Raw genomic sequence first — 26,960 nt, 5'->3', positions numbered from 1 at the left:
AAAAGGCCCGGAACCTATTTGATCATCTAACATATCATTACATGGATGAATAATGCAGAAATTATTACCTTGTATGTAAATATGTAAACACGGTGATAAAAGACAATGAGCCGTTCGTATGATTCTCTCGCGTCAATTAAACCGTTGCTTTTACATGTGCATGTTATTGTTACGAAGTGCATCACTTGATGAAACATAACCACTGCCGAACGGAAAGGAACATGCATATTCTCACCTCACTTAAACCATTATTGTTTGTTTATGATCAGCATGCATTAAGAAAGGTACATATGTGTTCCTGAACTGCAATTCATAAAAACAAATATTTTAAGTGTTAATATTAAGGTAAATTTAAGTGTATACAGTTTAAATAAGGCCAAAAAATATTTTCTTCCGATTTCACTGCCGTATAATAATTGAGAAGGTAAGTCGGGATAGTAGGGTGGGAGAGATTAAAGGATAGTTAAGTTGGGATAATGGAATCGGGTTTATAGGGTAGTTAAATTGGGATAATGGGATGGGGATGGATAATGGAAGATGTAAGTCGGGATAATAGTTTGGGAGGGAATATGGGGTAGGTCAGTCAGGATAAAGGGATGTGACGGATTTTGGGGTATGTGAGTCGGGATAATGGTGTGGGAGGGATTATTGGGCAGGTAAATCGAGATAATGAGGTTGGAGGGATAATGGGATAGGTAAGTCGAGATAATAAGGTGGGAGGGATAATGGGATAGGTAAGTCGAGATAATGGGGTCGGGAGGGATAATTGGGTAGGAAAGGCGGGAAAATGGGGTGGGAAGGATAATGGGGTTGGTAAGTCGGGATGATGGGGTGGGAAGGACAATGGGGTAGGTAAGTCGGGGTAATGGGGTCGGGAGGAATAATGGGGTAGGTTAGTCGGGATAATGGGATGAAAGGGATGATGGGTAAGGTTAGTCGGAAAAATGGGATGGGACGGATTATAGGGTAGATAAGTTGGGATAGTGGGTAGGGAGAGATAATGGGGTGGGAGGGATAATGGGATAGGTAAGTCGGAATAATTGAGTGGGACGGGGACTAGGGTTGGTAAGTCGGGATAATTTGGTTGGAGGGATAATGGGGTAGGTAAATCGGGGCAATGGGGTGGGAGGCATAATGGGGTAAGTAAGTCGGGATGATTGGGTGGGAGGGATAATGGAGTACCAAAGTTTGGATAATTGGGTGGGAAAGATAATGGGGAGTTTAGTTTTAATAGTGGGTTGGGAGGGATAATAGTATAGTTAAGTCGGGATAACGGGTGTAGGGAAGTTGGGAAAATTGGGTCGGGAGGGATAATGGGTTGGGAGAAATATTGGGGAAGGTAAGTCGCGATTATTGGGTGGGAGATATAATGGGTAGGTAAGTCTGGATAGTGAGGTGGGGAGGGATTATGGGGTAGGTAAGACGGGAAATGGGGTTGGAGGCATTATAGGGTAGGTAAGTCGGGATTTTGTTTTCGGGGGGGGGGGGAGGGGGGCGAGGTGAAGTTGTGTGAATGTTATTTTCACACAACAAAACAACGCCTTTTGCTGCAGATTTATGTTAACTAGAGCTTTGTACAAATAAATCATCAAACCTAATGAATCATGTCTAACGTCATCACATTGTTTCAGAAAAATATTTTGAATGGTATGACATTCAGCTGGTCGTTGTATGTACCTTTGACTGCGACCGCATTCTGATTTGATCAACATGAAGCATTTCATAATCAATTGTGTTCCATAAAAAGCCATCGATGACTTATTTGTTGTATTCACTTCGGAACTATGAGACTAGAATTGCACCATGCTGTTAAAATGATATTTACAGTTTCTTTAAATTCAAATGACAATTTTACTTGTGCATGTTCGTGGGAATGTTTGCACGAGGAGACCCATCGGTTAAAACAAATATCATTACACATACATGTGTTAAACATTGTCTGCGGTGGCGCCATTGGTGAATATGTTTTTGCTATGGACTGTCATTAAAATAAATACGATATAACTTTGATATTTACATTGTTTTTTCCCTTGCAAATCAAAGTTTAACTATCTCAAGATGAAGTCGTCATTAAGCTTAGTACTTTAAAACTTGAAACGTTATTTTGAAAACACATCTGCAAAACGAAATCATGCACGTTAATGTATACATATTACATGGAACAATATAAAAAGCATATATTTGCATTTATTGCTGTTTGCATTGGATGATACAATATTTATTTTTTACATGTTAATTGATTATACAATATTTCAATGTCGAACATAAAAGTAGTAATAACCCTATACTGCGGTCAAAGGTGACCCCTAAAGCTGATAGAAACATCCCATTTAAATAATTTTGTTGCAGCGATGTAATTGCAAGTATTCGGTATTATAAAAACCTAAGCCTAAATCCCTAGCTTTAACAATTACTAGTTATGGAAGACATGTATTAATATCCGTTTTTATCTGACTCATTAAGGATTTATATGTTCGTATAGATTTCCAATTATAGTGAGCTTCGTGAGCTTCACTATTTTTGCTGTTGTTTTTCTCATAATTCTTCTACTTCTTCTGATCTTTTTTTGCATGAATCAATACTTATGTGAAAATCTATTCAAGTTGAATTTTAATAAATACTCGTATGTCTGTGAAAAGTAAAGAAAACGATAATAATATTAAAGATACCTATTCAAAATTAGAAAAGAAGAAATTGCTGATAGAAGTGTTATACAAGATATAAGAATCTTTATTATATGTCGGGTATACACTAACAAGGTATATTAGCTCAGTGAGCTATTTTCCGTCATGAATAAAAACAATACATAACATAATAAAACTTTCGTACGAAGCATTATGTACATAGAAATTACAGCATGGTACAGTGATGTGTAGTTGGTAAAAATGTTATGATTAATTCAGCTTGCTAGTAAAAACTATTGCTAAGAGGAGGTACTTAATTTATCATGTAATTTAAACACTACTAGATTGTTCAGTTATATTATCAGAAACAGTAGCGTGCAAAGTCATGGTTGCTCCTAATATTTGGTCAATCCTACCTACAGGTAACCATCCATACTTCTGCCCGGCCACCTTCTTGACAATATCCGCACCTACCACTTTTTAAGAATATTAATTGAAAATGCCAAATAGTAATACAAATACTTGACGAAACAACACACAAGTATATGTATGTGTTTGGCAGATTCTAATGATCTATACATTTGAAAGAGTCATGAATATATATTTGCCCTTGTTATTTAATTCGATAATTTTTATTCATGTTCGATTTTTTCTGGTCTATGAATGCCAACTTTTGTCCAGGTATAGGCAATCCCACTGAAAACACGTTTTTCGTGAAGACAAGGGATAACAGATATTCAGTGACCACCTTATAAATATCAATTTCTTTTTATGTTTTAAGTTATAAAGTATTATTTGCTGATTGAAAATTTCCAAGAGGGACCTGGTCAGGTGCAGATCAGCCTTCTAGATTCAATGTAAATTTGATAGCACCTTATTTCTTTTGCGAGGCTCTGACTGACATCAAGGCGGAAAAGTTCTTCCCATATTTAGTTGTTCTTAATGATGGCACATCTACACAGTTTTCATAAATGAGAGGACAATTACATGTCTTAAAAGCTACACGGGTTTGAACATATCCTGGTGATATACCGTAAAGATATTTATAAGTTTCAATAGCGATACATCTTACCCTATTCAAAATAATGTTGGCAACTGAATTCTATGAAGAAGATTTTTGTAAGTAAAAGGGTGAAATTTTTCAGGGTTAGCCTGCAACTGATTGGAAGTAAACCAGTTTATCAAAATGTTACTTTCTTCTTCAAGAGTGGTCTTAAGAACGTAAGGATATTTTTATCACATACAGAAAGAGTCTTGTCATCTGCATATTTATACAAGGCTGCCTCACTGATAAAGCAGAATCAGTCATTTACAAAGATATCTGAAAACTAGAGGCCCTAATATTGATCCTTGTGGCACACCTTTCAAGATGGAGTCCCGAGCACTGGTAATTTGACCAAGTTTGACCCATTGATTTTTGTTTGTAAGATAGCTGTGCATAAGTTTACATGCTGGGGCTGAGATACCATATGCTTTAAGCTTGTTTAGGATGAGATCATGGGCCAGGCAGTCGAATGCTTTTGAGAGGTCCATTAGAAATGCACCTACATATTTGTTCTTATACAGGGGTTTTCGCAGTCTTCCGTCAGCCTTAACAGAGTCGTTTGATATCCATATATTGTTATGAAAGCTGCCAGGAAAAAGAAAAAAGAAAACTATTATCAAAATGACTAATCAGTTGCTCATTTATAGCTCGTTCATATAAGGTTGACATTGATGGTAAAATACTGTCTGGTTTAGAGTTCTCTTTTATAAAGGGGTCATGTTTCTTGAAAATAGGTGTAACTTGTGCTAGCTTAAGACTATTTGGAAATGATTCTTGGCTCATGATTTCATTGACCATGTTTCGGTTGAGAACATTTGAAGCATCAGTGCCAGCACTGATGATTTTGGGAGTTGCTGTTTTTGATTTTACCGATCACTATATTTACCAATATCTTTATTGGTGACCAGGATGAAATGAAAGTAAGATAACGTTTAGCAATGTTCCTATAAAATGTCAAGACAAGTGTGTTAATCATTTAGCTGAGTTCCAGATATAACATTATGTTCAAGTAGATAATTTTTGTCAAAGTTTATGCAAGATTTAAAAGTGACCTTCTTTTAAATAAATGGCTCACATTGTTTTCTAATATTAGTTGCTATAAGGTTATGACTGTAGATAAAACCGCAATTTAAGTTGACTTTCACACACATAAAATAATTTGCATTGGTGAGGATGACATCTTTACATGTGAGCCTGCCGTTTTTGATAAAACATGTAGGTTCAGAAATAATATTTTCCAGGCTAAGGTTATCAAAGATGTTATGAAGAAGTTTAAATGTATCTCTTTTTTGAAAGTCATAATTTAAATCTCCTATTCAGATAATATTTACAAAAGTTATTAGCATTTTGACCAAGCAGTTTTCAAAGTCTGTATCTAACATCTACGTTTTGCGATACAAGCACAGAATACCCAATTTATGTCTCTGGAGTGAAAATAATATAGTTATAGTAGTTTGTCTTAAATGAACACACATTTGTTATAAAGTTAACGCTAAAGTGAAGTTTGGACAAGGGAAATCAGTGTAACATGTTATATCACCTTAATGGTGGAATAGTTAAGTATGTTTTGTAAGCCATACGAAGTATATAGGTTTTGAAACACAAGCTGTTGTTAACGCTAAAATTTTACTAGTGAAATGAACACATATTTTTTATCAATAAACTGATAAGGTGAAAGATTTCTGTTTCCTTAATGTCCGACTCTGCTTTTACAAGAAGTTTAACATTTCTTAATGCAGCCATCACTTGATTGTCATAGGGTTTGACTATTTACTTGCGTGGTTTATTGCATTAGATATTCTGTTTCAACACAAATGTCATGTGTTATTATAGTTAATCGCGTCGTCGTCCGCTGCAAGTCGGTTATAGGTCTGAACCGCTAACTTAATAAAAGCACAGACTTTCTTTTTAAGATCGTGCCAGTAAATACAGCTTTGCCGGAACGAATGAAACGCCATGTCAAATATGAGAATCAAAATCACTAAGCACGTGAAAATTCCTAGTTTAGAATAATCCAAGACAAATGCACTTTTATGTGTTGTAGCTGCTTGTAAACTGTGTTAATATACATTGAATTTGATGCCATTACAATTGCCGTGGGGAAGGTGAGGGTCGAAATATGTTTGTAGTCTCGAAGACATATCCATTTGCATCATTTAGTGCGCATACACTTAAAATTTCTGCAACATGATACAGAGGAAAACATCAAATTGAGTCTAGCAAAACCTTTCTATGGCTTGAGGATTTTTTTTATGTTTTTATGGAAGGGATGCATTATTTGAAATGTTACTCTCCCATGTTTCAAATTGTTTTGTACAGCCGTGCCATGAGCAATATCGAATACATGGAAAATATTTGTTGATTTCGGTTTAAGATCATAGTTTATTTCAGGAATGTAAATAGGGTTTATATACTTAAATATTTTTACACTCGCGAGTGAAATAATATGTGAAGTTCGACTGAAATCAACACATTTTCTGCTTTTATGTTTGTTTTCGGAGATGTGTTGGAACTTTAATTTAATTTTCTCAATACCCCTAAATTTGAATACCCCGTTGCTACCCGATCGTTTATGACGTGGGCGTTCGTTCCTCTACAGGTTTACATTTTTATCGATGTGAAATAAATAAAGTTATTACAATTTCTGTTTGAGGCCCCTCATACTAGGATTTGATCGATGATTACGTAGACTTTCGTTCCTACGCAGACTTTTGGAGAAATAGATTTCTAATATGTTTTTTGTTTAAGTTTATTATTTACTCTTATTTCAGTAGCATTTATCAATATGCTTTTATTAATGAATATGTGTTCCAGATAATCAGAGTAAATGCACGATTTCTCTTAAAATTGACCAGTGCATGAAAAGAGTGACCAAATTGTACAGGTCGCCACTTATTGAATGTTTTAACAGCTAAATAACATGGCCAAATACTTAGTAGTTATTAACAGACCAATGCACTGGCCAATTACGTATTATTTGTTCTTAATGCCAACCCAAATTAATATTTAGCTCAACGGATTTTAAGGAAACACTTGCGGCGAGCGAGAGAAAATATATACATTTTCGTATTTAAAAGATATAACGAAGCGGCGAAAGAGGACTTTGATGAACAAACGCATTCTGAAGGCGAGCGATAAGTTGTGTATATCATTTACCTTCTCAGATTTGATGCAAAATAACTATGCAGGTTTTGTTATCATATCATTATTATTATTATTATTATTATTATTATTATTATTATTATTATTATTATAATTATTATTATTATTATTATTATTATTATTATTATTATTATTATTATTATTATTATTATTATTATTATTATTATTATTATTTATACAGGCACACGTGCAATTCAATCACCATAGCAGGTTTCCATGAACAATAATTTGAAATTGAAAGAAAACTTCACAAATTATACTGTTCTGTAGTATAAAGGATGTCACACCACATTGTTTTAAAGTTGTATACGTTGTTACACACTGAGAAAATGAAATTAAGGAAAGATATATGTTGTGCACCGAATAATCTTATTCTCTATTATGCCACTTGTAAATTGAGTCGTCGAAACCTGATGTTGATTAAACAGCAATTTACTTCTTAAGTTAGTAATATAGTACTAAAGGTGAACTGTTAATATCTAGACAGCCATCCATATTATTGTTTCCAGCGTACGAATCATGGTCAAAGCCTAAATTACTTTATTGTTTCCACACTTTGGAATGAACGTAGGAATGCAGACGACGAGAAAACAGGAAATGAATTATTATGATCATTTTTTTTATCAAAATCAATGCATTTTAAAGTGATAAGTTGCTAGAAAAAGTGTGATACCATACATCCTTTGCGTTAAATAAGACTTTTTTTAGCAAAACCGTTTGGTCTCTTTAGATTATATGCTTTGTGTACTTATTATGTTTTATACATTTCAAAGGAAACAGGCAACATTTCAGATTGGGAAAACGCCATTTAAAGATTTTCACATACATGAAAACCATAATTTCCTTAAATTATGTTCAAACCCATTTGAGTTAAGCAATGAAGTCGGTAAATCGCGTTACCCCTAAGACAATTTACTAACTGAGAAGTTTAGCACCGTTAAGGTTTCCATAAATCCATATTGCATTCGGCCGGAAAACAGTCAGGTTCTGGTTAAGCAAAATATATTTATTAGCTGACATATTTATGGAACACTTCTGTCTAAGTGCAAGTAATCGTATTTGCCTGAATTTAATGTATAAATAACTATAAATTATGTGCATGCTTTATCTAGGAAGCCCTCGAATGCTAGCACAGGCGTCGATATCGCCAGAAAGTTTGAAGTATAATGGGTACTATGGCTGTTAGATACCTTTGGTATTGCTTTCAAAATGTATTAGCATGATTTGGATTTGGTTTCAGTTCAATGGCGCAAGGAGTGGAGGCATCAAAATATATTGTATACGATCATAAACATATCCTTCTGCATTGGCGTCAATGCACTTACACTTGAGATATGACCTGGCCAATTATTTATGAGTTTTGCCTTTTGAATTACAATTGGTATACCAACAGCTAATATACCTGACAAAATAATAAGCATTATTTATATTTGTTTAATCGATCTGAAAAAGACATGCCAAACAGCGATATGGCAACGCCAAGAACTTAGTTCTTGAGTTATTATATGTTTTTCATCATAAGTAAAACATAATGGTATTGGCATCTGCACGTAGTGTTTTAACAATTGGACATTCAAAATACACTGTTGCATCTATGTTTTGGTATTCAAAACAATCAGCATTTATCACAGCTGCAACTGCATGCATATCTTAAAACAAACACATTATGAAAGACAATTATTTAATGCTTAAGAAGCCGACATCAACACAAACAAACCCAACAAAGAATTCTCAACATGGCATTTGGAAAATACAAACAACATACATACATACAAACGGAGTATTAAAGCGGACAAATTAATTAGAATGCAACTAAAATCTAATATATCTCGTCGGTAAAACCGGTCCAGTTGACGTCGGGACAGAATGCAAAAGACACTGGCAAATCATCGTTGGGAATGTTTAAAGAACGATGCACGTGATTCTTCACGACTAGTAGGCTGAAAATATATCACAATGTTTGTATTCATTTTTATTTAACTAATCCAAAACTCCGATTATACATAGTGTCATTTGATTTTCATATACAATTTGATATTAAATGATTATAACACTTTAAATAGTAACTTCGTATAAATCATTTGCCACCAAAATTCTAATCTTCATTTAGAGAACTGTTTCAGACTTCGATAATAAGTATGGACAACTTAAGCGATATAAAGAGGAATAAATGTTGATTAATTCTGTATACTAAGAAAAACACAGGCTTCCATGTTATAGTCTCCGTATTTTTGCAGAATCATGCACACAGAAATTACCTTTTGAATACAATTAAATCCATAATCGGATATTTTACATCATATCTACCCGTGACGATTGTCATCATGATAGATCCAGATTTTAATAAAAGAAAAAGGTTTTTCATATTTTAAAATCATGACGATTTTAAGAGAACTTTGTGGAGTCATTACTTACATTCTCGATTTAGTCAAAACGTCATACATGTTTGTTTAAAGTGCATAGATTATTAGCTAACGTTTAAATGCCTTTAGATTGATAAACCATGCGGACATTTAAAATATGATCGTTTGGTTAAATATAAGCCATCTTTCAATATCAGCAAATACTCACTTTTTCCAATGGAGACACCACCGACGTTGCCTCCAAAACCGCCTCCAAATGAACCTCCGAATCCGCCACTTACAACGCCGGCACCAGATCCTCCGAACACTGGAAGTCCAGACCCGGAAACGGGGATACCAGTTGCCGGGCCGCTTTGTCCGCTTGTCATAACGACAGAACCACTAGTTCTGCCTGTAAAGAAGCCACTCGGACCAGCTACGGGACCACCAGAGACAGGGACAGCCGGGAAGGGGCCACTGGGGCCAGATACAGCACCTCCTGATATGGGGCCACCGGAAACAGGACCTCCAAACACTGGACCGAATGTCGGTCCACCAGCAGTGGGTCCACCGCTTACAAATGCCCCGCCTGAAATTGTTATGTAAATTTAAAATATATATATACAATTTATTTATTCAAGCTATGCAATGCTGCTTTTTTCCGTAATATTAGATAATGGAAATAGCTATAACCGCACACTATAAACCTTTTTAGTAGTAAAGTACAATTTGACAAACTGTATTTTTAAGTTTCAATATTTTTCTGTTAAAGACTTGTCCATTCCTCTTAAAGATCCACCAAATCTAAATCCATTGCTAGGTCCAGCACCGGTGGGGCCACCAGAAACAAGGCCGCCCGGGAAGGAGCCAAAGGGGCCAAATATAGCACCTCCGGAAATTGGGCCACCGGCTACAGGAACTCCGAACACGCGACCGAATGTCTGTCCACCAACAGTGGGTACACCACTTACAAATGGCCCGCCTTGAAAAGTATAGTTAAATGATTTAAATTACAATTTATTCATTCTTATTGAGAATGCTGTTTCGCGTCATTTCCAGCTGACGAAGGTCAATAACCACACATTATAAACCTCTTCAATAGTTAAACAAAATTTTGACAAACTGCATTTTAAAATTTTTAATATTTTTTATCTTCGTTAAATACTTCTCCATACCTCCGAAAGATCCACTAACGCCAAATCCAGTGCTTGGTCTAGCACCGTTTGGGCCACCAAACACTGGACCGAATGTTGGTCCACCAGCAGTGGGTCCACCGCTTACAAATGCACCGCCTGGAATTATCATGTAAACTATTTATGATTATAATCGGTAACTACGCAATGCTGTGTGTTTATGCACTTGAAACTAATCGATATATGATCGCATATTGCGAACATCTAAATACTTAACAACTTTTGTCAAACTGCGAAAGCTTTAAATTTTTCTTCTTCGTGAAAAGACTTATCCATTCCTCCAAAAGATCCACCGAATCCAAATCCATTGCTTGGTCCTAAACCGGTGCCGACAATTCCTCTTCCCCCAAAGCCTCCGCGTCGACCAAAGGCAATCTGCCTGCCAGGTCCGAAGCTACCGGAAACGCGTCCGGCTCCGCCTATTCTCCAGCCGCGAGGGCCGCCAGGGCCAGCGGAACCGCCAGCACCGAAGCCCCCTGTGGTAAAAGTATGGCATGAAACTTGTTCATTTGTATCAGCAGTTTGACAGAGAAAATGACATAATCTTTCCACCATCTTGTATGTGAAAAAAATGAATAACGTTAATAAAAGAGTAAATTGAACATCATTGGATTAATTTTGCCTATTTTATGCAATGTTTGTTTAAAAATGACCATTTTATATACTTTTTTGGCAAAGATGAGTTTAAAATCCTATCATGTATGTCTCTTATAAATGCATACTTTGAAAACCATATATAAAATCACTCTGTGCTAATATCCTTCATCTATACCACATCTAGAAAGATTCAACGTAGATATCAATTAATTAAAAAGTGTAGCTGTTCTGCTCTGAAAGGCTTATTAATTATGATAGGCAATATTAAAATTACTTTACAGCTGTCCGATATATTCGAAGGATTGAACAATATCTCTATTAATTATTTGCAAAGTACCGGATTTTTCAACAAATGATTCTCACTTTCTTATGTTATTTAAGCAATAAGAGACTCTTTCATGAATCTTATACACATGGTTTAGTTAAACTGTTTTAATAAACAAAAACCAAAATCGCCTAAAATAACTCAATTACCTACAACGCTAATAACGCTTTTTGTTGAAATCGAGCTATTTTTTGTCGCATTTTCAATATTTGTTATCAATAGAGATATTATTTGAACTTGTAGTACGGTTTTATAATATCACGAGCAGTTTGTCCAGATTTCATACATAAAACATGTTCTCGTTGACAAACGAGTCACTTTAAAATCTCTGCATGTTTAGTCGCAAAGCCAAAATATGGAGATTGATTTAAAATAACAACAATTTATCTTTTATATGTTGTTTTTATTGAATATCTAAAAATGCTCTTCGGTATCCAATCGTTTTTAGTCTAGAAAGTTGTAGAAATTGCTCCTGCAGTATACATAGAAAGTGTTTGAAGACAATTGAAATAAACAAGTCATACCTTGAACAACTTTAAGTACTGAACGAATTATTTGTATAAGAGTACCTCCGTAAGGATACCCAGAACCACCGCCGCCACCAGTAACAACCATTACATGGCCACCTCCGGATCCCGCACCGCCACCTCCAAAGGCACCGTTACCGGTAAATGCACCACCACCACCACCTCCTGAAGCTGCGGCGGAAAATGTGCCGCCACCTGCACCACCGAAACCTCCACCATAAGTACCTGGGCAAAATATGATAAAAGTGTCTTTAATTTTAGTGTTAGCAATAATACATACATATGTATATTATTCACATTTCTAGATTATTGAGTTGATTAGTTGAATATTTTGCAACTTATATTTGTCATATATTTAAGAAAAAAAATAATTATTTAAACATTCTTAACTGTATTAAACATTAATCTGTGCAACCAAATATAAACGAACCTTTGCCGGCGGCCAGAGTAGTGCCGACCAGCAAACTAGTGATTAAGAGTATCTGCATCGTTGTAGATTGTCTGAAAGCTATAAATGCAGATTGATTAATATCCATATAGCTTATTTGAATTAAATATTCACATGTAATGGTACTCTACTGTAAAAGAATAACAAATATATCTTTAACGGTTATATCTAAGTTATTTTGCGCTTTAATATTTTGTACACTCTTTTCTCGATCTTAAATTGAACCCAGAGCAATTGACTTAAATGACTTACCCTGCGTTGAGATAAGATGTCCAATGCGAATGGCTAACGAGATTGAGCGACTTTTATACCAAATGTCCCGGAACCTATTTGGTCATCTAACATATCATTACATGGATGAATAATGGAGAAATAATGACCTTGTTTGTTAATATGTTAACACGGTGATAAAAGAAAATGAATCTTACGTGTGAATCTCTTGCGTCATCTAAGCCGTTGAAATTTCATGATTGCAGTGGTTAGGTTTCATAAAGTAATGAGCTTTGTAACAAGAACATGCAAGTGTAATAGACTGACCTCTCTAACACCTTTTACAGTTGGGTTATGGTTATTCTGCACTATGAAAGCTACATATGTTGCAATTGGCCTGTGTTTGTTAAGGCATAATAACTTAAACGTTAAGAAGATAAGGACCAGTAAGCCTACTAGTAGGTTATTTCAAGTGTTTATATTCCAAATAAGGCCCAAAATGATTTGTTTCCGATTGCACAGCCCCAAAATAAGTAGGATGGGATAATGGGGTAGGTTTTCAGGGTAATGGGGTAGGTTTGTCGGGATAATGGGGTAGGTTTGTCGAGATAATGGGTTAGGTTTTGGAATAATGGGGTAGGTTTGTCGGGATAATGGGGCCTATTATTTGCATTACTTGTATAAGGTAAAGTTGTGTCTAAATTTAATTGTAACATTACATAACTGTGTCACTTGGTCTGGATTAACATTAACTAGAGGGCTTTAAAGATTACTTAATTATTTCTAATTTTGTCATGTATGTTTGGTAAAGTATCTTGAATAAGTTATAAATACAGTTGGTCGTTGAATGGACCTTTGACTTTGTTCATTTTCTGATTTGATCAACATTCATCTTTTATTATCAATTTAGTGCCCAAATAAAAATCAATGACTAATTCTTTGTAGTCACTTCAGAGTTCATGAGCCTAAATTTCACTATTTTGCTAAGATGAAATTCAAATATTCTTAAAATGAATGTAACAATTTTACTTAAAATTATATGACCTTGATAATACTTGGTTGGAATGGTTGTTCGAGGTTATTTAAGTGTGGATTGCACATCGGTTAAAGCGAACGTCCTTGGACAGAAACGTGTAAATCATTTTCTGTGGTGGCGCCACTAATGAATATATTTTGGTATGACCTCTCGTTAAATTAAATACGATGTAACACTGAGGTTTACATTATTTATTTTTTTCTCTGCACATCACTGTTCAACCACATCAAATATAGAAGTCTTTTTTCAGCGTCTGTCGAACAATTCAGCGATACAAGTAAACATGCTTTAGCTGCTGATGTTCCCAGAAGAAAATGATGTATTGTTGGCAACGACACTTTAGGTTATACACGCATTTGTATGATGTGATGTGCATGTTTTGTACTTCTATCATGTAAACGTGCAGTTCTTTTAAATAAGGTATGTTTTTCTTGAGCAAATAAAATAAAAATGTTACAAAAACTGTGTTAATGATTCTTGTCAATTCTTATGCTTGACAAAGTTACTTCTCAAGGCTGAAAGTATAATCTCATGCAACATTCTTCAGAGGTGTAATGCGCAAATATTTAATATTTACAAAAAATATCAACTTAAACCTCTGGTTATGTTTTGACAATTGACATCATATGGAATACTGTATCTCTTAAAACATACCAATAATGTTTGCAGTCTTGAATACAAATAATTTCTTATAAACATGTTACGAATACATTTAACAACTGCACTCTCAACATATGCATATAAGATTAAGATATTTTGTGTTCGTTTTCTTTCTGAAATGAGGCGGAATATATAAGAAGCAATTAACAGTTTACAAGATAACTGTTTTCTGAATGTCCATTTTTTAATACAAGTTCTTCTGAATAACTCGATACAACCATCGCATGATCATTATAAGATTCTAATTCATTGTATTAGCTCGTCTGTTTAAAAGGAAGTCATGTATCGTCATAATTTCTCGCGTCGTTTAAAACGTTGGAAGTTTAACCGATACACAGTTAACATTGTGACATGGACTTTTGTAAACAGGCTCCATCAATTAAATTCAGTGCTTGTAACATTTTGTGAATTAATAAAAATACGTACTTTGTCCGAAAATGTACCTCTAGCTGAATGAAAGGCAATGTAGTGCCAATGATACGGTGTGAACCGAAAGAGTAGACCTGTGACACACCTAGTTAAAGTATGAGTAAATGAACATTCTTTGTTAATAAATACCAAATGATACAATAAAAGTACAGTAGCCGAAAATTAAAAAAATAAATCCTGTTTAGAGACACAAGTCAAGACCCGAACGACAATGAACTAGAGACACATGTGGAGTTGTGATACTGCTCTTTCAAACGGCTTTGCATACCCTGCATTGATAAACATTGCTGTGAAGGAGGAGGGTCAGAATAGTTATTTTACGACACAGTAAGAAGAAATAGGACATACCATTTCTAGTTTCTGTTTTCATAGCCCAAATTGACATTTTTGTAAAACAAAGTGGTATGTAACAAACATTTATTTTAAATCAGTTTATATAACACAAGTAAGTTATCAAACCCGGTTAATATGTGTTACTTTTTCTGTCAGAAAAGATAATGAAAATATCGGGGAGATGAAGTGAAACCAGCAGCTTGAAGAAAAGTATTCTTATAACAAAAGTTTAAAATAACATAGTTAAAAAGAAAATTATCTTATAAGTGACAGTCTTTAGTGGATAGTTCATTTACAAATACCATATAAATTTATTAAATGCTATTGTTTTTTCTACGTTCTTGTATTGAAATTCTCGAAGTTTTGTGTCAATTGTTAGTTTAAGTGGTTTTGCATACATATCTTTCCATTATATATAGTTTAGTTGAAAGTGTCTTTCCTACTTGTCTTCCAAGTTTCTCCGGTTGAAGTTGTACAATCAAGTAACTGTTTATTTTAATTTGTATGTTCCTTGATTTTCTCTAATGAATCAGTCGGTGTGTACATTTTCATTGTTGGTTTTAAACAACATAAAGATTTTAAAGTCATAAAATGATTTTGTTTATAATCATACAACAGTTTAAAATATTTTACAGCTTTGTCATACCACCCTTCATAGTAGATGATTTGAAATTTGCTTTATTTTTTCCATATTTGTTCAAATTTAGCATTTATTTATTTTTTTTCATTTGTTTTATAATGTTCGTGTGGTCAATGCTGAGTGTACTTTAATCATCTCTCGGACGTTTGGTATTATTTTAATAATTGGAATCCTCTTGTTTTTGTGACTTATTCTCTTTTTTGCTGTTCCTTAACATTCTTGTCAAGTTCACTAACGCTCACCATATTTAAGTTTCAATTTATTCATCAGCTGTGCTGTCCCCACACTCCAGGTTATTGAAGGTCATATTTATTTGATAAGTATGAATTTTACTTGAACGGCGTGGCCTTGTGCTATGTAATAATGTCGGGCAATCTCTAACATATGTTTTAACAAAATGTTAATATAACATAAATATATCTTTATTCATCCAAAAACTAATTTCACATGACCAACACTAAACTTTAAATTACATATTTCTTCATATAATCAGATGTTGACATGATTGCGTTTAACGGTTACTGAGCAGATACATATCTTTTACATCAGAAACACTAATTTAACGGCATGATGCATAAGGAGGAACATTCAAATTATACTTACGCTTGAGGTGGATTGCATATGTTTATTTGAAAAAGTTGCAATGGTTGACCTGTTACTATTCCTAAAGATAGCTATATACCGTTCAGAGCGATGGTTCAGATATGTTGTATATAGCTTCTTCCAGAGCATAGTTTTGTGCATACGTCTTTCTTATTATAGCCACTTCCACAGCATAGTTTTGTGCATCCGTCTTTCTTATTATAGCCATTTCCACAGCATAGTTTTGTGCATCCGTCTTTCTTATTATAGCCACTTCCATAGCATTGTTCTGTGCTTCCGTCTTTCTTATTATCACCATATCCTGAGCATAATCTAGTGCATTCGTCTTTCTAAATATGGCCATATCAAGAGCAAAGTCTTGTTCATCCGTCTGTCTAAATATAGCCATATCCAGAGCATAGTTTTTCGCATCCGTTTTATTAAATATAGCCATATCCAGAACATGATCCAGTGCATCCGTCTTTCTGAATATAGCCATATCCAGAGTATAGTCTTGTGCACCCGTCTTTCTGAATAGAGCCGTATCCAGAGCATAATCTTGTGCATTCGACCTTCTAAAATAGCCATGTTCAGAGCATAGTCTTGTGCATCCCTCTGTCTAAATAAAGCCATATCCAGAACACATCCTTGTGCGTCCGTCTGTCTAAATATAGCCATATCCAGAGAACAGTCTTGTACGTCCGTCTGTCTAAATATATCCATATCCAGAGCATAGTTATGTTCAGCCATATCCAGAGCATAGTCTTGTGCATTCGTCTGTCTAAATATAGCCATATCAAGAGCAAAGTCTTGTTCATCCGTCTGTCTAAATATATCCATATCCAGAGCATAGTTATGTTCATCCGTCTATCAAAATACAGCCATATCCAGAGCATAGTCTTGTGCATCCGTCTGTCTAAATATAGCCATATCCAGAGCGTAATTTTGTACATCAGTCTGGCTAAATTTAGCCATATCCAGAGCGTAGTCTTGTGCATCCGTCTGTCTAAGTATATCAATATCTAGAGCATAGTCTTGTGCTTCTATCTGTTTAAATATAGCCATATCAAGTGCATCCGTCGGTCTAAATATAGCCATATCCAGAGCGTAGTCTTTTGCATCCGTCTGTCTAAAAAAAGCCATATCCAGAGCATATTCTTGAGCATCCGTCTCTCTAAATATAGCCATATCCAGAGCATAGTCTTGTGCTTCTATCTGTCTAAATATAGCCATATCCAGGGCATCGTTTTGTGCATCCGTCTGTCTAAATACAGCCATATCCAGCGCATAGTCTTGTGCATCCGTCTTTTTAAATATAGCCGTATCCAGAGCATAGTCTTGTGCTTCCGTATGTCTATATATAGCCATATCCACAGCAGAATCTTGTGCATCCGTCTGTATAAATATAGCCATATCCAGAGCGTTGTTTTGTGCATCCGTCGGTCTAAATATAGCCATATCCAGCGCAAAGTCTTGTTCATCCGTCTGTATAAATAAAGCCCTATCCAGAGCATAGTTTTTCGCATCCGTCTTTGAAAATATAGCCATATCCAGAACATGTTCCAGTGCACCCGTCTGTCTGAATATAGCCATATCCAGAGCATAATCTTGTGCATTCGACCTTCTAAAAATAGCCATGTTAAGAGCATAGTCTTGTGCATCCGTCTTTCTAAATATATCCATATCCAGAGCATAGTTATGTTCATCGTTCTATCAAAATACAGCCATTTCCAGAGCATAGTCTTGTGCATCCGTCTGTCTAAATATAGCCATATCCAGAGCGTAATCTTGTGCATCAGTCTGGCTAAATTTAGCCATATCCAGAGCATAGTCTTGTGCTTCTATCTGTCTAAATATAGCCATATCCAGGGCATCGTTTTGTGCATCCGTCTGTCTAAATATAGCCATATCCAGCGCATAGTCTTGAGCATCCGTCTGTCTAAATATAGCCATATCCAGAGCATAGTATTGTGCTTATATCTGTCTAAATATAGCCATATCCAGAGGGTAGTCTTGTGCATCCGTTTGTCTAAATTTAGCCATATCCAGAGCGTAGTCTTGTGCATCCGTCTGTCTATATATAGCCATATCCAGAGCGTAGTCTTGTGCATCCGTCTGTCTATATATAGTCATATCCAGAGCATAGTCTTGAACATCCGTCTGTCTAAATATAGCCATATCCAGAGCATAGTCTTTTGCTTCTATCTGTCTAAATATAACTTTATCCAGGACATAGTCTTGTTCATCCTTCTGTCTAAATATAGCCATATCCAGCGCATAGTCTTGTGCATCCGTCTGTCTAAATACAGCCATATCCAGAGCATAGTCTTGTGCTTCCGTCTGTCTAAATATATCCATATCCAGAGCATAGTCTTTTGTATCCGTCTGTCTTAATATGTTAATATCGTCAAATTCGGAGTATAGTGGATTCGGCTTTCTATATTCTGAGTATAGTTTTGTGCATTTGTCTTTCTTAATTTAGCTATATTCTGAGTATAGTTTTGTGAATTTGTTTTTCTAAATTTAGCCATATCCTTAGCAATGATTTTGCATCGGGCTAAACATTTATGCATAACCCACATAATGGTAAAAAACGTTTCCTTGCTCTCGCAATTATATCAAGTATATTTATGTAGACAAGATAGACACACGATGCTCTCTGATTTGCAGTGAATCATATGTTTTGTTGCCTTCTTGCGTTGTTCGAGCAACTGAACGCTCAACAATGTTCAAACTGCACACAGTAATTGTGACAAACATATTATTAAAATATTTTTTTGCATAAGAAAGCCTAAATATGACAATATCAGATACCACAATGCATTCTCAACATGACATTTAAAAAAATCAACGCCACAATACAAGGGAGTATATACACAAACCAATTCATAAGAATACATTAAAAGTCAAATATATTGGAGATAGAGGGGGAAATCACCGTCGGGAATGTTTCGAGAGTGACCTCTGATTCTCTTGTTATCCGTTGTTAAGAGGTAGAAACTTGTAGCCTGAAAATAAATAAATTATATATTTGTTTCTTTATTGCGTTTAGCTGCGCGATATATTTCAACTAGGAGGCTTTACCGAAAACAAGTATGAATGTAAGAAATTAGAATTTTCTAAAGTACACATTTAAACATATCAAATGCATTGTATTGAATTAAGATCTGCTCAGCCGACCTCGGAAGTGGAAATATGAAAAGACGAACCTTTCAAAATACTTTTTATTTTGTTGAATATGTCAATTAAGCATTGTGTGAAATTTTGTGAATTTTTATTATTATAAAATTATATCACATACTAAGTAAATGTTTTAGATTTTTACAATTTTCAAATATCAATACAGACGACTGCAGCTTTAGAAGGATGCTTATAAATAATTTAACTTGTTTTACAAGAATACTTCAGGCAAATCTGTTAAAATTTCATTGTTTTTGCAGTAAATTGCACAAAACAGAAGATTTTTGATTTCTACAGTTGATTCAATCTTGAAGCTTTGCACATTGATATGTTTACATTCTGGTTTCAAAGTTTCATTTTATCTTCCAATGAATTTTTATTCAATTGTATTATATTTTGTTGTTCTTATTTTCTGTGTTTTAAAACAACAGCATTTTTTTCAGAACATAATATTCAAATGATGAATCATTAGCAGAGAATGATATACCAGACGTTTAAAACATCAACGTTTTAATAAAAAGCGGTCATCTCTCAATTTCAACAAAAATGTACAGACTACCAGTTTGACATTAGCTTAAGCATTTGTTCATATACTTAATATCAAACAAGGGAAAGAACTAAGTTTAATCGATTTGGACACAGCCAAAACCGCTTATGAATGTTCCTTCAAAGGTGCTGCTAACATCGCTTATAAATGCTTCATAAATGCTGCTGCTTTCACCGAATATGAATGCTAAATCGAAGCTGCTGCTAAAAACCACCGGTACGAGATCCTCCAAACTCTGGAAGTCCAGATATTGGTCCTCCGGGGCCACTGTTAATGGGGCTACCGTTAAAGCTTTTCATGACAAGGTCACCAGTTAACGGTTGACAATGCAGTGGTTTTGTAGCACCCGTTTTACAAATATCACACATTTTTAACCTTTTCAATATCAAAACAAATATTGACAAACTGTATTTTTCATACTTTTATACCTGAGTTAAACGGTCTGAAGCTTTGACCGAAAACTCCACCTAATCCATATCCATGGCTGAGTCCATCTCCTGCGCCGACGGTCACGCCACATACTGGCTGTCTGCCTGGTCCGCTCCAGCTGCCCCCCCACCCTTAGTATCACACCCACCGCATTTGCCGGTGACGGAACTAAAACCCAAATTCTTTATTTGTATTTTGTTAATGCAATATTAGGTTTAAAAATAAAAGTTATCATTATGTATACTAAGTTTGCGAAGTAGCTTCATCTGAATTGCTTTTTGAGCAATAGGACTTGTTTAATTATCAAGTCTCATCAAAAATATTATATGTGTGTTAACAAGCACGTTTTCATTGACTGAAGAAATTCATACACAAAATATGATACGCAGAAACAGAAGTAAACTATACCAATCCAATAGATGTGCTGGCTTGAAAAATATGCATCATAGATTTTAGCTGAAAGCAATTATGGCAATGTTTGTTCTTGTGTTGTTATCTCTGTATAATAGCCTTACTCGTATAAAGGAATGCGCAGATTGCGCTTTATCACAACAGCCGTAATGAATTATTTTCTCCTCAAAGTTGATTCAAGAATCTTGCAATAAGTGTCGATATCAAATCGTCCATAGTTCTTAGATAATTGTAGAAATTGCTTCTGCAGTGATCTAGACAATGTTTTCCAGACAAAATCAGTGTCTTGCAAAGCTATGAGTATTATAAGAAAAAAAAAACATCTTGCAATACAAAACAATTAAAACAATGTTGTCGCGCAATACTGAATCAACTGAAAAAACCTTATCTTTCAATACTAAAACAATTGAAATGGCATTGTATTTTAACTAAATGTTTTATATAACATTGTATTTTAACTAATTTTTTTATATAACATTGTATTTTAACTAAACTTAACTAAACACAACATTGTTTTGCAATACTAAAACAACTTAAAGAACACTTTCTGGCAATACAAATGCAATTAACTAGCAATACATCGCACGACGTTACCTAATGTATGAGCCTTGAACAGTAACAACTTCAAATTGCTGGCAGATTAGGGAGAGGTATGCTATTTTATATAAGTTCGAAAACATTTCCTTTGAGCCGGTATCAGCGGCTAACACTTTATGTCTCAAACATGTCCAGAAGATTTAATTTGACTCATTTTCAACGAACTAATCCATACAGACACGATTCAATCAGTATGGATTAATAGAGATTGAGGAATGTATATGTTTACGTTGTAAAAGGTGCAATTGCTGGGATGTTACTTCACCTGATTTTATGACTAGCCACCGGTCAGTGGTGATTGCATTGCTTTAAATACAGACACATCCTGAGCAATATCGGTTAAAATTTTGCATATTCCTGTGTGTAGTTCACTCGTGATTGTGTCTTAGTATGGTTTCAAGACGCATCTTTACCATCGGGGTCAGAGCGCATGCATCTTAAGTCTCTGTAAATAACAAACAAAATGCTATTGAAGACAAATTTCCAGCGACACACACAAATAATAAAGCCAAATACTTTGTAGTTCTTAAGTTATGATTTGTATCTGTAGTAAAACCTCTATAGTATGGTCATCTTTAGCGGTGCCCTAACAACTGAACACCAAACAGCCATACAACTGCAAGGACGGTGTAATAACAAACACAAAGTTGGATACATTTTTATTGCTTAAGAAGCAGTAACATGACATCAACATATATCTCAACGCATTCTTAACATGGCATTTGGGAAAAACAAAACAATAATGTAAGGGAGTATATAAGCGAACTAATAAATAAGAATACAACTACAATATAATACTAGTACATCTCGTCTGTAAAATCAGTCCAGTCGATGATGGAAAATTGGGGAAAATCGTCGGGAATGATTCGAGAACGACCCCTGATTCTTCCGTGCTCCGTTGGTTCGTGGTAGAAATTAGTATCCTGAAAAAAAACACCACCATTTACGTAATAATATTATAGCGCGCTTAGCGGAGTGATACATTGCAACAAAGAGGCTATTCCGGATACACGGATATTCGGATACACGGGTGCTACCCCACCTGGTAGCCGGTATTAACAAAAAAATAAGGTTTGAAGGATCAAGAGCTTGAAGTTAATCAGATAACAAAAACGGAGGAAAGGAATGAAGGTTAAATAGAAGAGCTGTTTAGTATTGAATATATATATTTTTATAATATATATCAAGTTTGTCATGCTTGGGTGGAAATAAAAACAATTGATGTTTTCTTGTCGACTTCTGGAAAAGCGTTTATGTTTAGTCATACCGCGTTTATTTCTAAAACCACAGATTTGTTTTCAACCATCTACCATACTTTCTATATACATTGCTTGATATTGGTAATCTCCAACCTTTGTTTAAAATTCTAGTTGTGAATGCCGGAAGAACATTTTGTCTCTTCATATTGATTTGAAACTTTGAATGAAACAAGATTAAATTTGCTAAAGCACATTCTTAAACATATCACATGCATTTTGAAGAATTTAGATACACTCATATGACATTGAAAGTGATATTGAAAGTAGAAATTGCGAGTATTGTCGGAAATTCTGTACACATAACAGTTTATATGACCATTTGTATAGGAAATAGCAGAGTCTGTTGTATGTTATTTGAAAAATATATATTTGGGCCTAAATTAATGTGTTTAAAGAGTGATAAAGATTGTTTCAAAACAGACTTACTTTCAAACCTTCATCGTTTTATTGAAAAAAGATTAATATAGTTTGACCAATTATTCAAGTGTTTAAAACTTAATGGAGATTGGCAAACGAAATCTTCAAAATTTAATCTTTTTTTAAAGTCATCGTTCAATTTCATTAATACAACAGAGACTATCAGTTGAACGTAACATTAAACATATGTATGAGGTTAAACTAATTATCACACAAGGGCAATAACTCACTTTTTCCGATTGGGACACCGCCAACGTTTCCGCTGATACCTCCTCCGAATGAGCCTGTGATGCTTCCACTTACACCGCCGGTACCAGGTCCTCCCAACCCTGGAAATCCAGACACGGGTCCGCCTGGGGCACCGTTAACGGGGCCACCGGATGTGAATCCACTTGTTCCGCCTGGCATGATAACGGGACCGCTTCTGAACGAGCCACTGACGCTGCCGCTTACACCGCCGGTACCAGGTCCTCCGAATCCCGGAAATCCAGACACGGGTCCGCCTGGGCCACCGTTAACGGGGACACCGGATGTGAATCCACCTGGTCCGCCTGGCAGGATAACGGGACCGCCTCCAAAGGTGCTTCTAAAGCTGCCGCTTACTCCGCCGGTACCAGGTCCTCCAAATCCTGGAAATCCAGACACGGGTCCGCCTGGGGCACCGTTAACGGGGCCACCGGATGTGAATCCACTTGGTCCGCCTGGCATGATAACGGGACCACTTCTGAATGAGCCACCGACGCTGCCGCTTACACCGCTGATACCAGGTCCTCCGAATCCCGGAAATCCAGACACGGGTCCGCCTGGGCCACCGTAAACGGGGCCACCGGATGTGAGTCCAGTTGGTCCGCCTGGCATGATAACGGGACCGCCTCCAAAGGTACTTCTAAAGCTGCCGCTTACACCGCCGGTACCAGGTCCTCCAAATCCTGGAAATCCAGACACGGGTCCGCCTGGACCACCGTTAACGGGGCCACCGGATGTGAATCCAGTTGGTCCGCCTGGCATGATAGCGGGACCGCCTCCAAAGGTGCTTCTAAAGCTGCCGCTTACACCGCCGGTACCAGGTCCTCCAAATCCTGGAAATCCAGACACGGGTCCACTAGGTCCACCGGAAACTTGGCCGCCTTGGAAGGTGCTTATGGGACCACCTACAGGACTTCCGCCTGTAATTTAATGTACACTTTTCACTATTGGAATCAAGAATTCTTACAAATGCAGTGGTTTGATAATGCGCCTTTTAAGCATTTCAAACAAAGATCGCACATAAAGAATCTTTCCAACAGAAAAAAAAAACTTTTGCTAAATTGTGTTTTATAGTTTTACAATAAAGTTAAACGACTCACTGCTTCGTCCGAAAACACCACCGAACCCATATCCATAGCTTGGACCAGCACCAGCACCGACGAACACTCCTCCGGTTCCACCTGGTGTTGGTCCACGTCCGCCCCCGGTTGTTCTCCAGCTGCCACCAGTGAGTCCGCCCCATCCTCCAGTGAAGCTTCCAGGTCGTCTTCCCCAGGTTCCAGGCGCGCCCCATCCGCCGGTGACGGAACTGGATCCCAAACCGCCAGCGCCGAGTCCTCCTGGGATAAAGGTAAAGAATGAAATCCCTTTATTTGCATTTAAAGGTTACTTGAATGAAAGTTCGGTTGCCATTTAAGTAACATACTGTAGTGGATATCTAGAATATCAAAGAGAAGATATTTCTAAACGAGAATCCTATCAAACCATAGATAAAGGCTTTCTATGAAACCATTATTATAACAGAAGAAGAGTTTTTACGCAAATCTGAAAAAAACAACAACAAAAAAACGAGTTGCTCTGCTCTTTGGTTACACGACGTGATTAAATTAGTGATAAGTTTACAGAATGCACAAATGGTCAATATAAGCGCAGGATTGAACATTTTTCTGAGTAAAACATTACCATGCATCATTTGTTAAGGTGTCAATAACTATTGTATTCAGGGCCTGAATAAAGTAGAAAATTGTTTGTTCATTTCTTAGAATTGCTGTATAATAACTTTAGTAAGAAGGAAAATGGAAGATCGCAATCATGTTTTTATATATTATTGTAAAAATTTATTCTATCGTATTTATTGACAATGTTTGTGTCCATAATAGAAACTACGAATAAGAGCCTTGCAATACTAAAACATTATACGAGCAGGGCATCCAAAATTAAAAGAGCACTAACTGTACTGACGTATTCCAGCAGCAAAAGATGAACCATAGTGCAATACTACATCAAATGAAAAAGTAGATTTTTTTTGTAATTTGTATGAATGTACCTCCGTAACGATATCCTCCTCCTCCGCCGCCGCCAGCAACAATCACAACCTGGCCACTTCCGGATCCACCGCCGCCCCCTCCGCTGATTCCACCACCGTCAATGCCTCCACCAAAGCCACCCGCACCACCGAAACCGCCACCATTACCAACTAGACGGTAAAGCAGATAAAAACAATTTAACTATATAACTTTTTAGTGAGAAAAACAAAAGTCTTACTATTAAAAGTCCTACAGTTAAAATTGTCACAAAATTTAATTTGTGCAAAAGACGAATTCAATCAAAATTTTAATTTCTTACGCTCAAGAAGCTTCATTTGGAGCTAATTAACACAGTTATTCTAGTTGTTTTGATTCTACTTTAAAGCATAAGTACCAAACCAAGTATTACCACACCTTTGCCGACGGCCAGAGTGGTGCCGACCAGCAGACTAGTAATTAAGAGTATCTGCATCGCTGTAGATTGTCTGAAATATATAATAAATATAGCCTTAACAATTCTTAACAATCTTTCTTGAAGTATAAAATTACCAATTTGAAAACATTCACAGCATTGTAAAACTAAGTAGTGAAATTTTGTAATAAAATGAATTGAAATCATTTTGTTTTTGTTTATTTATACGATTACATAGTTTTGCTATTTTAGATGAACCCCATCAATATTAGTTTCCAAATAGGCAGATAAGTGTTATTTAATCAGCCATATCTATGGGCGTATTGTTATTCTTGTTTCTTTGCTCAAGATTAAACCCTCCTGGATTCTAAGGACTTAATCTTGCATACTTTGCAACCGATATGGCATATGACCTGACTTTTCACACGCTTAGCAAATCCCAGTAAATTTTCAAAAGACTTACTTTGCGTTAAGATAAGATGGCAAATGCAAATTGTGAAGGAGATACGGCCGCTTTTATACCAAGCTCACTCGAACCCATTGGCTCATCTATTAAGTCATTACAGGGATGATTACAGCACATTATTACCTTGTTCGTTATGTAAACACGGTGATAAATGCAACTGAACCTTACGTGTGGTTTTGCTTAGGTTGTTAAATATGCATGTTATCCTTGTCGTAATTGTAGTGTTAATGTTTCTCATAACGAAGAGGATTTGTCACGGAACAAACAAGTTTTGGCTTACGGATTTTTCTTCGATTTACTTGTACCTATTACATTCTGTCTATATCTTGAGTGAACGGCTTATTCAACAATTTGTATCGCAACATATGCCTTCTTGGAATTGAATGTTTTTTGTGTTACATGGTATAAGCATAAGGACGAATAGTTTTAATCGTGAATAATACTATACTTCCGGATTTGAAACAAGACAATGAACAATTTATCGGAAATTACTGTTCAACATAAGTCAGACCTCCTCGTGTAATGGATATTCTGCTTAGTGAATGTATAGTCCAGAAATATCATCAAGAAACATGTCAATTGTGGAGAACATCGTAAGAGCTGCAGTGGACACCCTTTCGTAACTACTAAGTAGTGTCAATGTGAGTAGGCATTATCGGTTTTATATAATACATGTAGGAACAAACTCTGCAGCCAATTTAGTATGCTCTTGTTCAAGCGTTCAAGCGGACAAGGACCAACGCTTCAGAGACACTAAGCAGAACACATGGCATCACAACACAGACTACATACACATTATTTTTTATATCAATACAT

The 26,960-nt window shown here is 35.8% G+C and overlaps 2 protein-coding genes across 2 annotated transcripts; both read right to left on the bottom strand.

Annotated features, from left to right (window-relative positions):
• Positions 1-8,501: 8,501 nt before the first annotated feature.
• Positions 8,502-25,745, bottom strand: LOC128224637 (uncharacterized). Its single transcript, XM_052934562.1, has 6 exons — positions 25,681-25,745; positions 25,287-25,436; positions 24,340-24,579; positions 23,224-24,159; positions 22,174-22,240; positions 8,502-8,724 (listed from the first exon to the last, which is right to left on the bottom strand). Exons 1-5 carry the CDS (start codon positions 25,736-25,738, stop codon positions 22,233-22,235), a joined length of 1,392 nt encoding a protein of 463 aa, XP_052790522.1. The 5' UTR covers positions 25,739-25,745; the 3' UTR covers positions 8,502-8,724; positions 22,174-22,232.
• On the bottom strand, positions 8,633-12,528 carry LOC128224639 (uncharacterized). Its single transcript, XM_052934563.1, has 8 exons — positions 12,516-12,528; positions 12,246-12,323; positions 11,858-12,040; positions 10,647-10,842; positions 10,349-10,467; positions 9,960-10,155; positions 9,403-9,764; positions 8,633-8,771 (listed from the first exon to the last, which is right to left on the bottom strand). Exons 2-8 carry the CDS (start codon positions 12,301-12,303, stop codon positions 8,764-8,766), a joined length of 1,122 nt encoding a protein of 373 aa, XP_052790523.1. The 5' UTR covers positions 12,304-12,323; positions 12,516-12,528; the 3' UTR covers positions 8,633-8,763.
• Positions 25,746-26,960: the final 1,215 nt, after the last annotated feature.

This window comes from Mya arenaria, chromosome 17 (assembly GCF_026914265.1).
Source record: "Mya arenaria isolate MELC-2E11 chromosome 17, ASM2691426v1".
In the NCBI taxonomy this organism is placed as follows: Eukaryota; Metazoa; Mollusca; class Bivalvia; order Myida; family Myidae; genus Mya; species Mya arenaria.
This window is presented reverse-complemented; position numbering and strand designations above follow the sequence as displayed.

What these genes read in the sequence shown, in the direction of transcription:
- LOC128224639 (XM_052934563.1), bottom strand. Translation starts at nt 12,303, where the DNA reads ATGCAGATACTCTTAATCACTAGTTTGCTGGTCGGCACTACTCTGGCC. An exon ending in TTCTGGGTATCCTTACGGAG is followed by an intron (nt 10,843 to 11,857) that starts GTACTCTTATAC and finishes CTTTTACCACAG; the next exon opens with GGGGCTTCGGTGCTGGCGGT. An exon ending in AGATTTGGTGGATCTTTAAG is followed by an intron (nt 9,765 to 9,959) that starts AGGAATGGACAA and finishes CATAACAATTTC; the next exon opens with AGGCGGGGCATTTGTAAGCG.
- LOC128224637 (XM_052934562.1), bottom strand. Translation starts at nt 25,738, where the DNA reads ATGCAGATACTCTTAATTACTAGTCTGCTGGTCGGCACCACTCTGGCC. An exon ending in CACTCTGGCCGTCGGCAAAG is followed by an intron (nt 25,437 to 25,680) that starts GTGTGGTAATAC and finishes TTTACCGTCTAG; the next exon opens with TTGGTAATGGTGGCGGTTTC. An exon ending in TGGTGTTTTCGGACGAAGCA is followed by an intron (nt 24,160 to 24,339) that starts GTGAGTCGTTTA and finishes ATTAAATTACAG; the next exon opens with GCGGAAGTCCTGTAGGTGGT.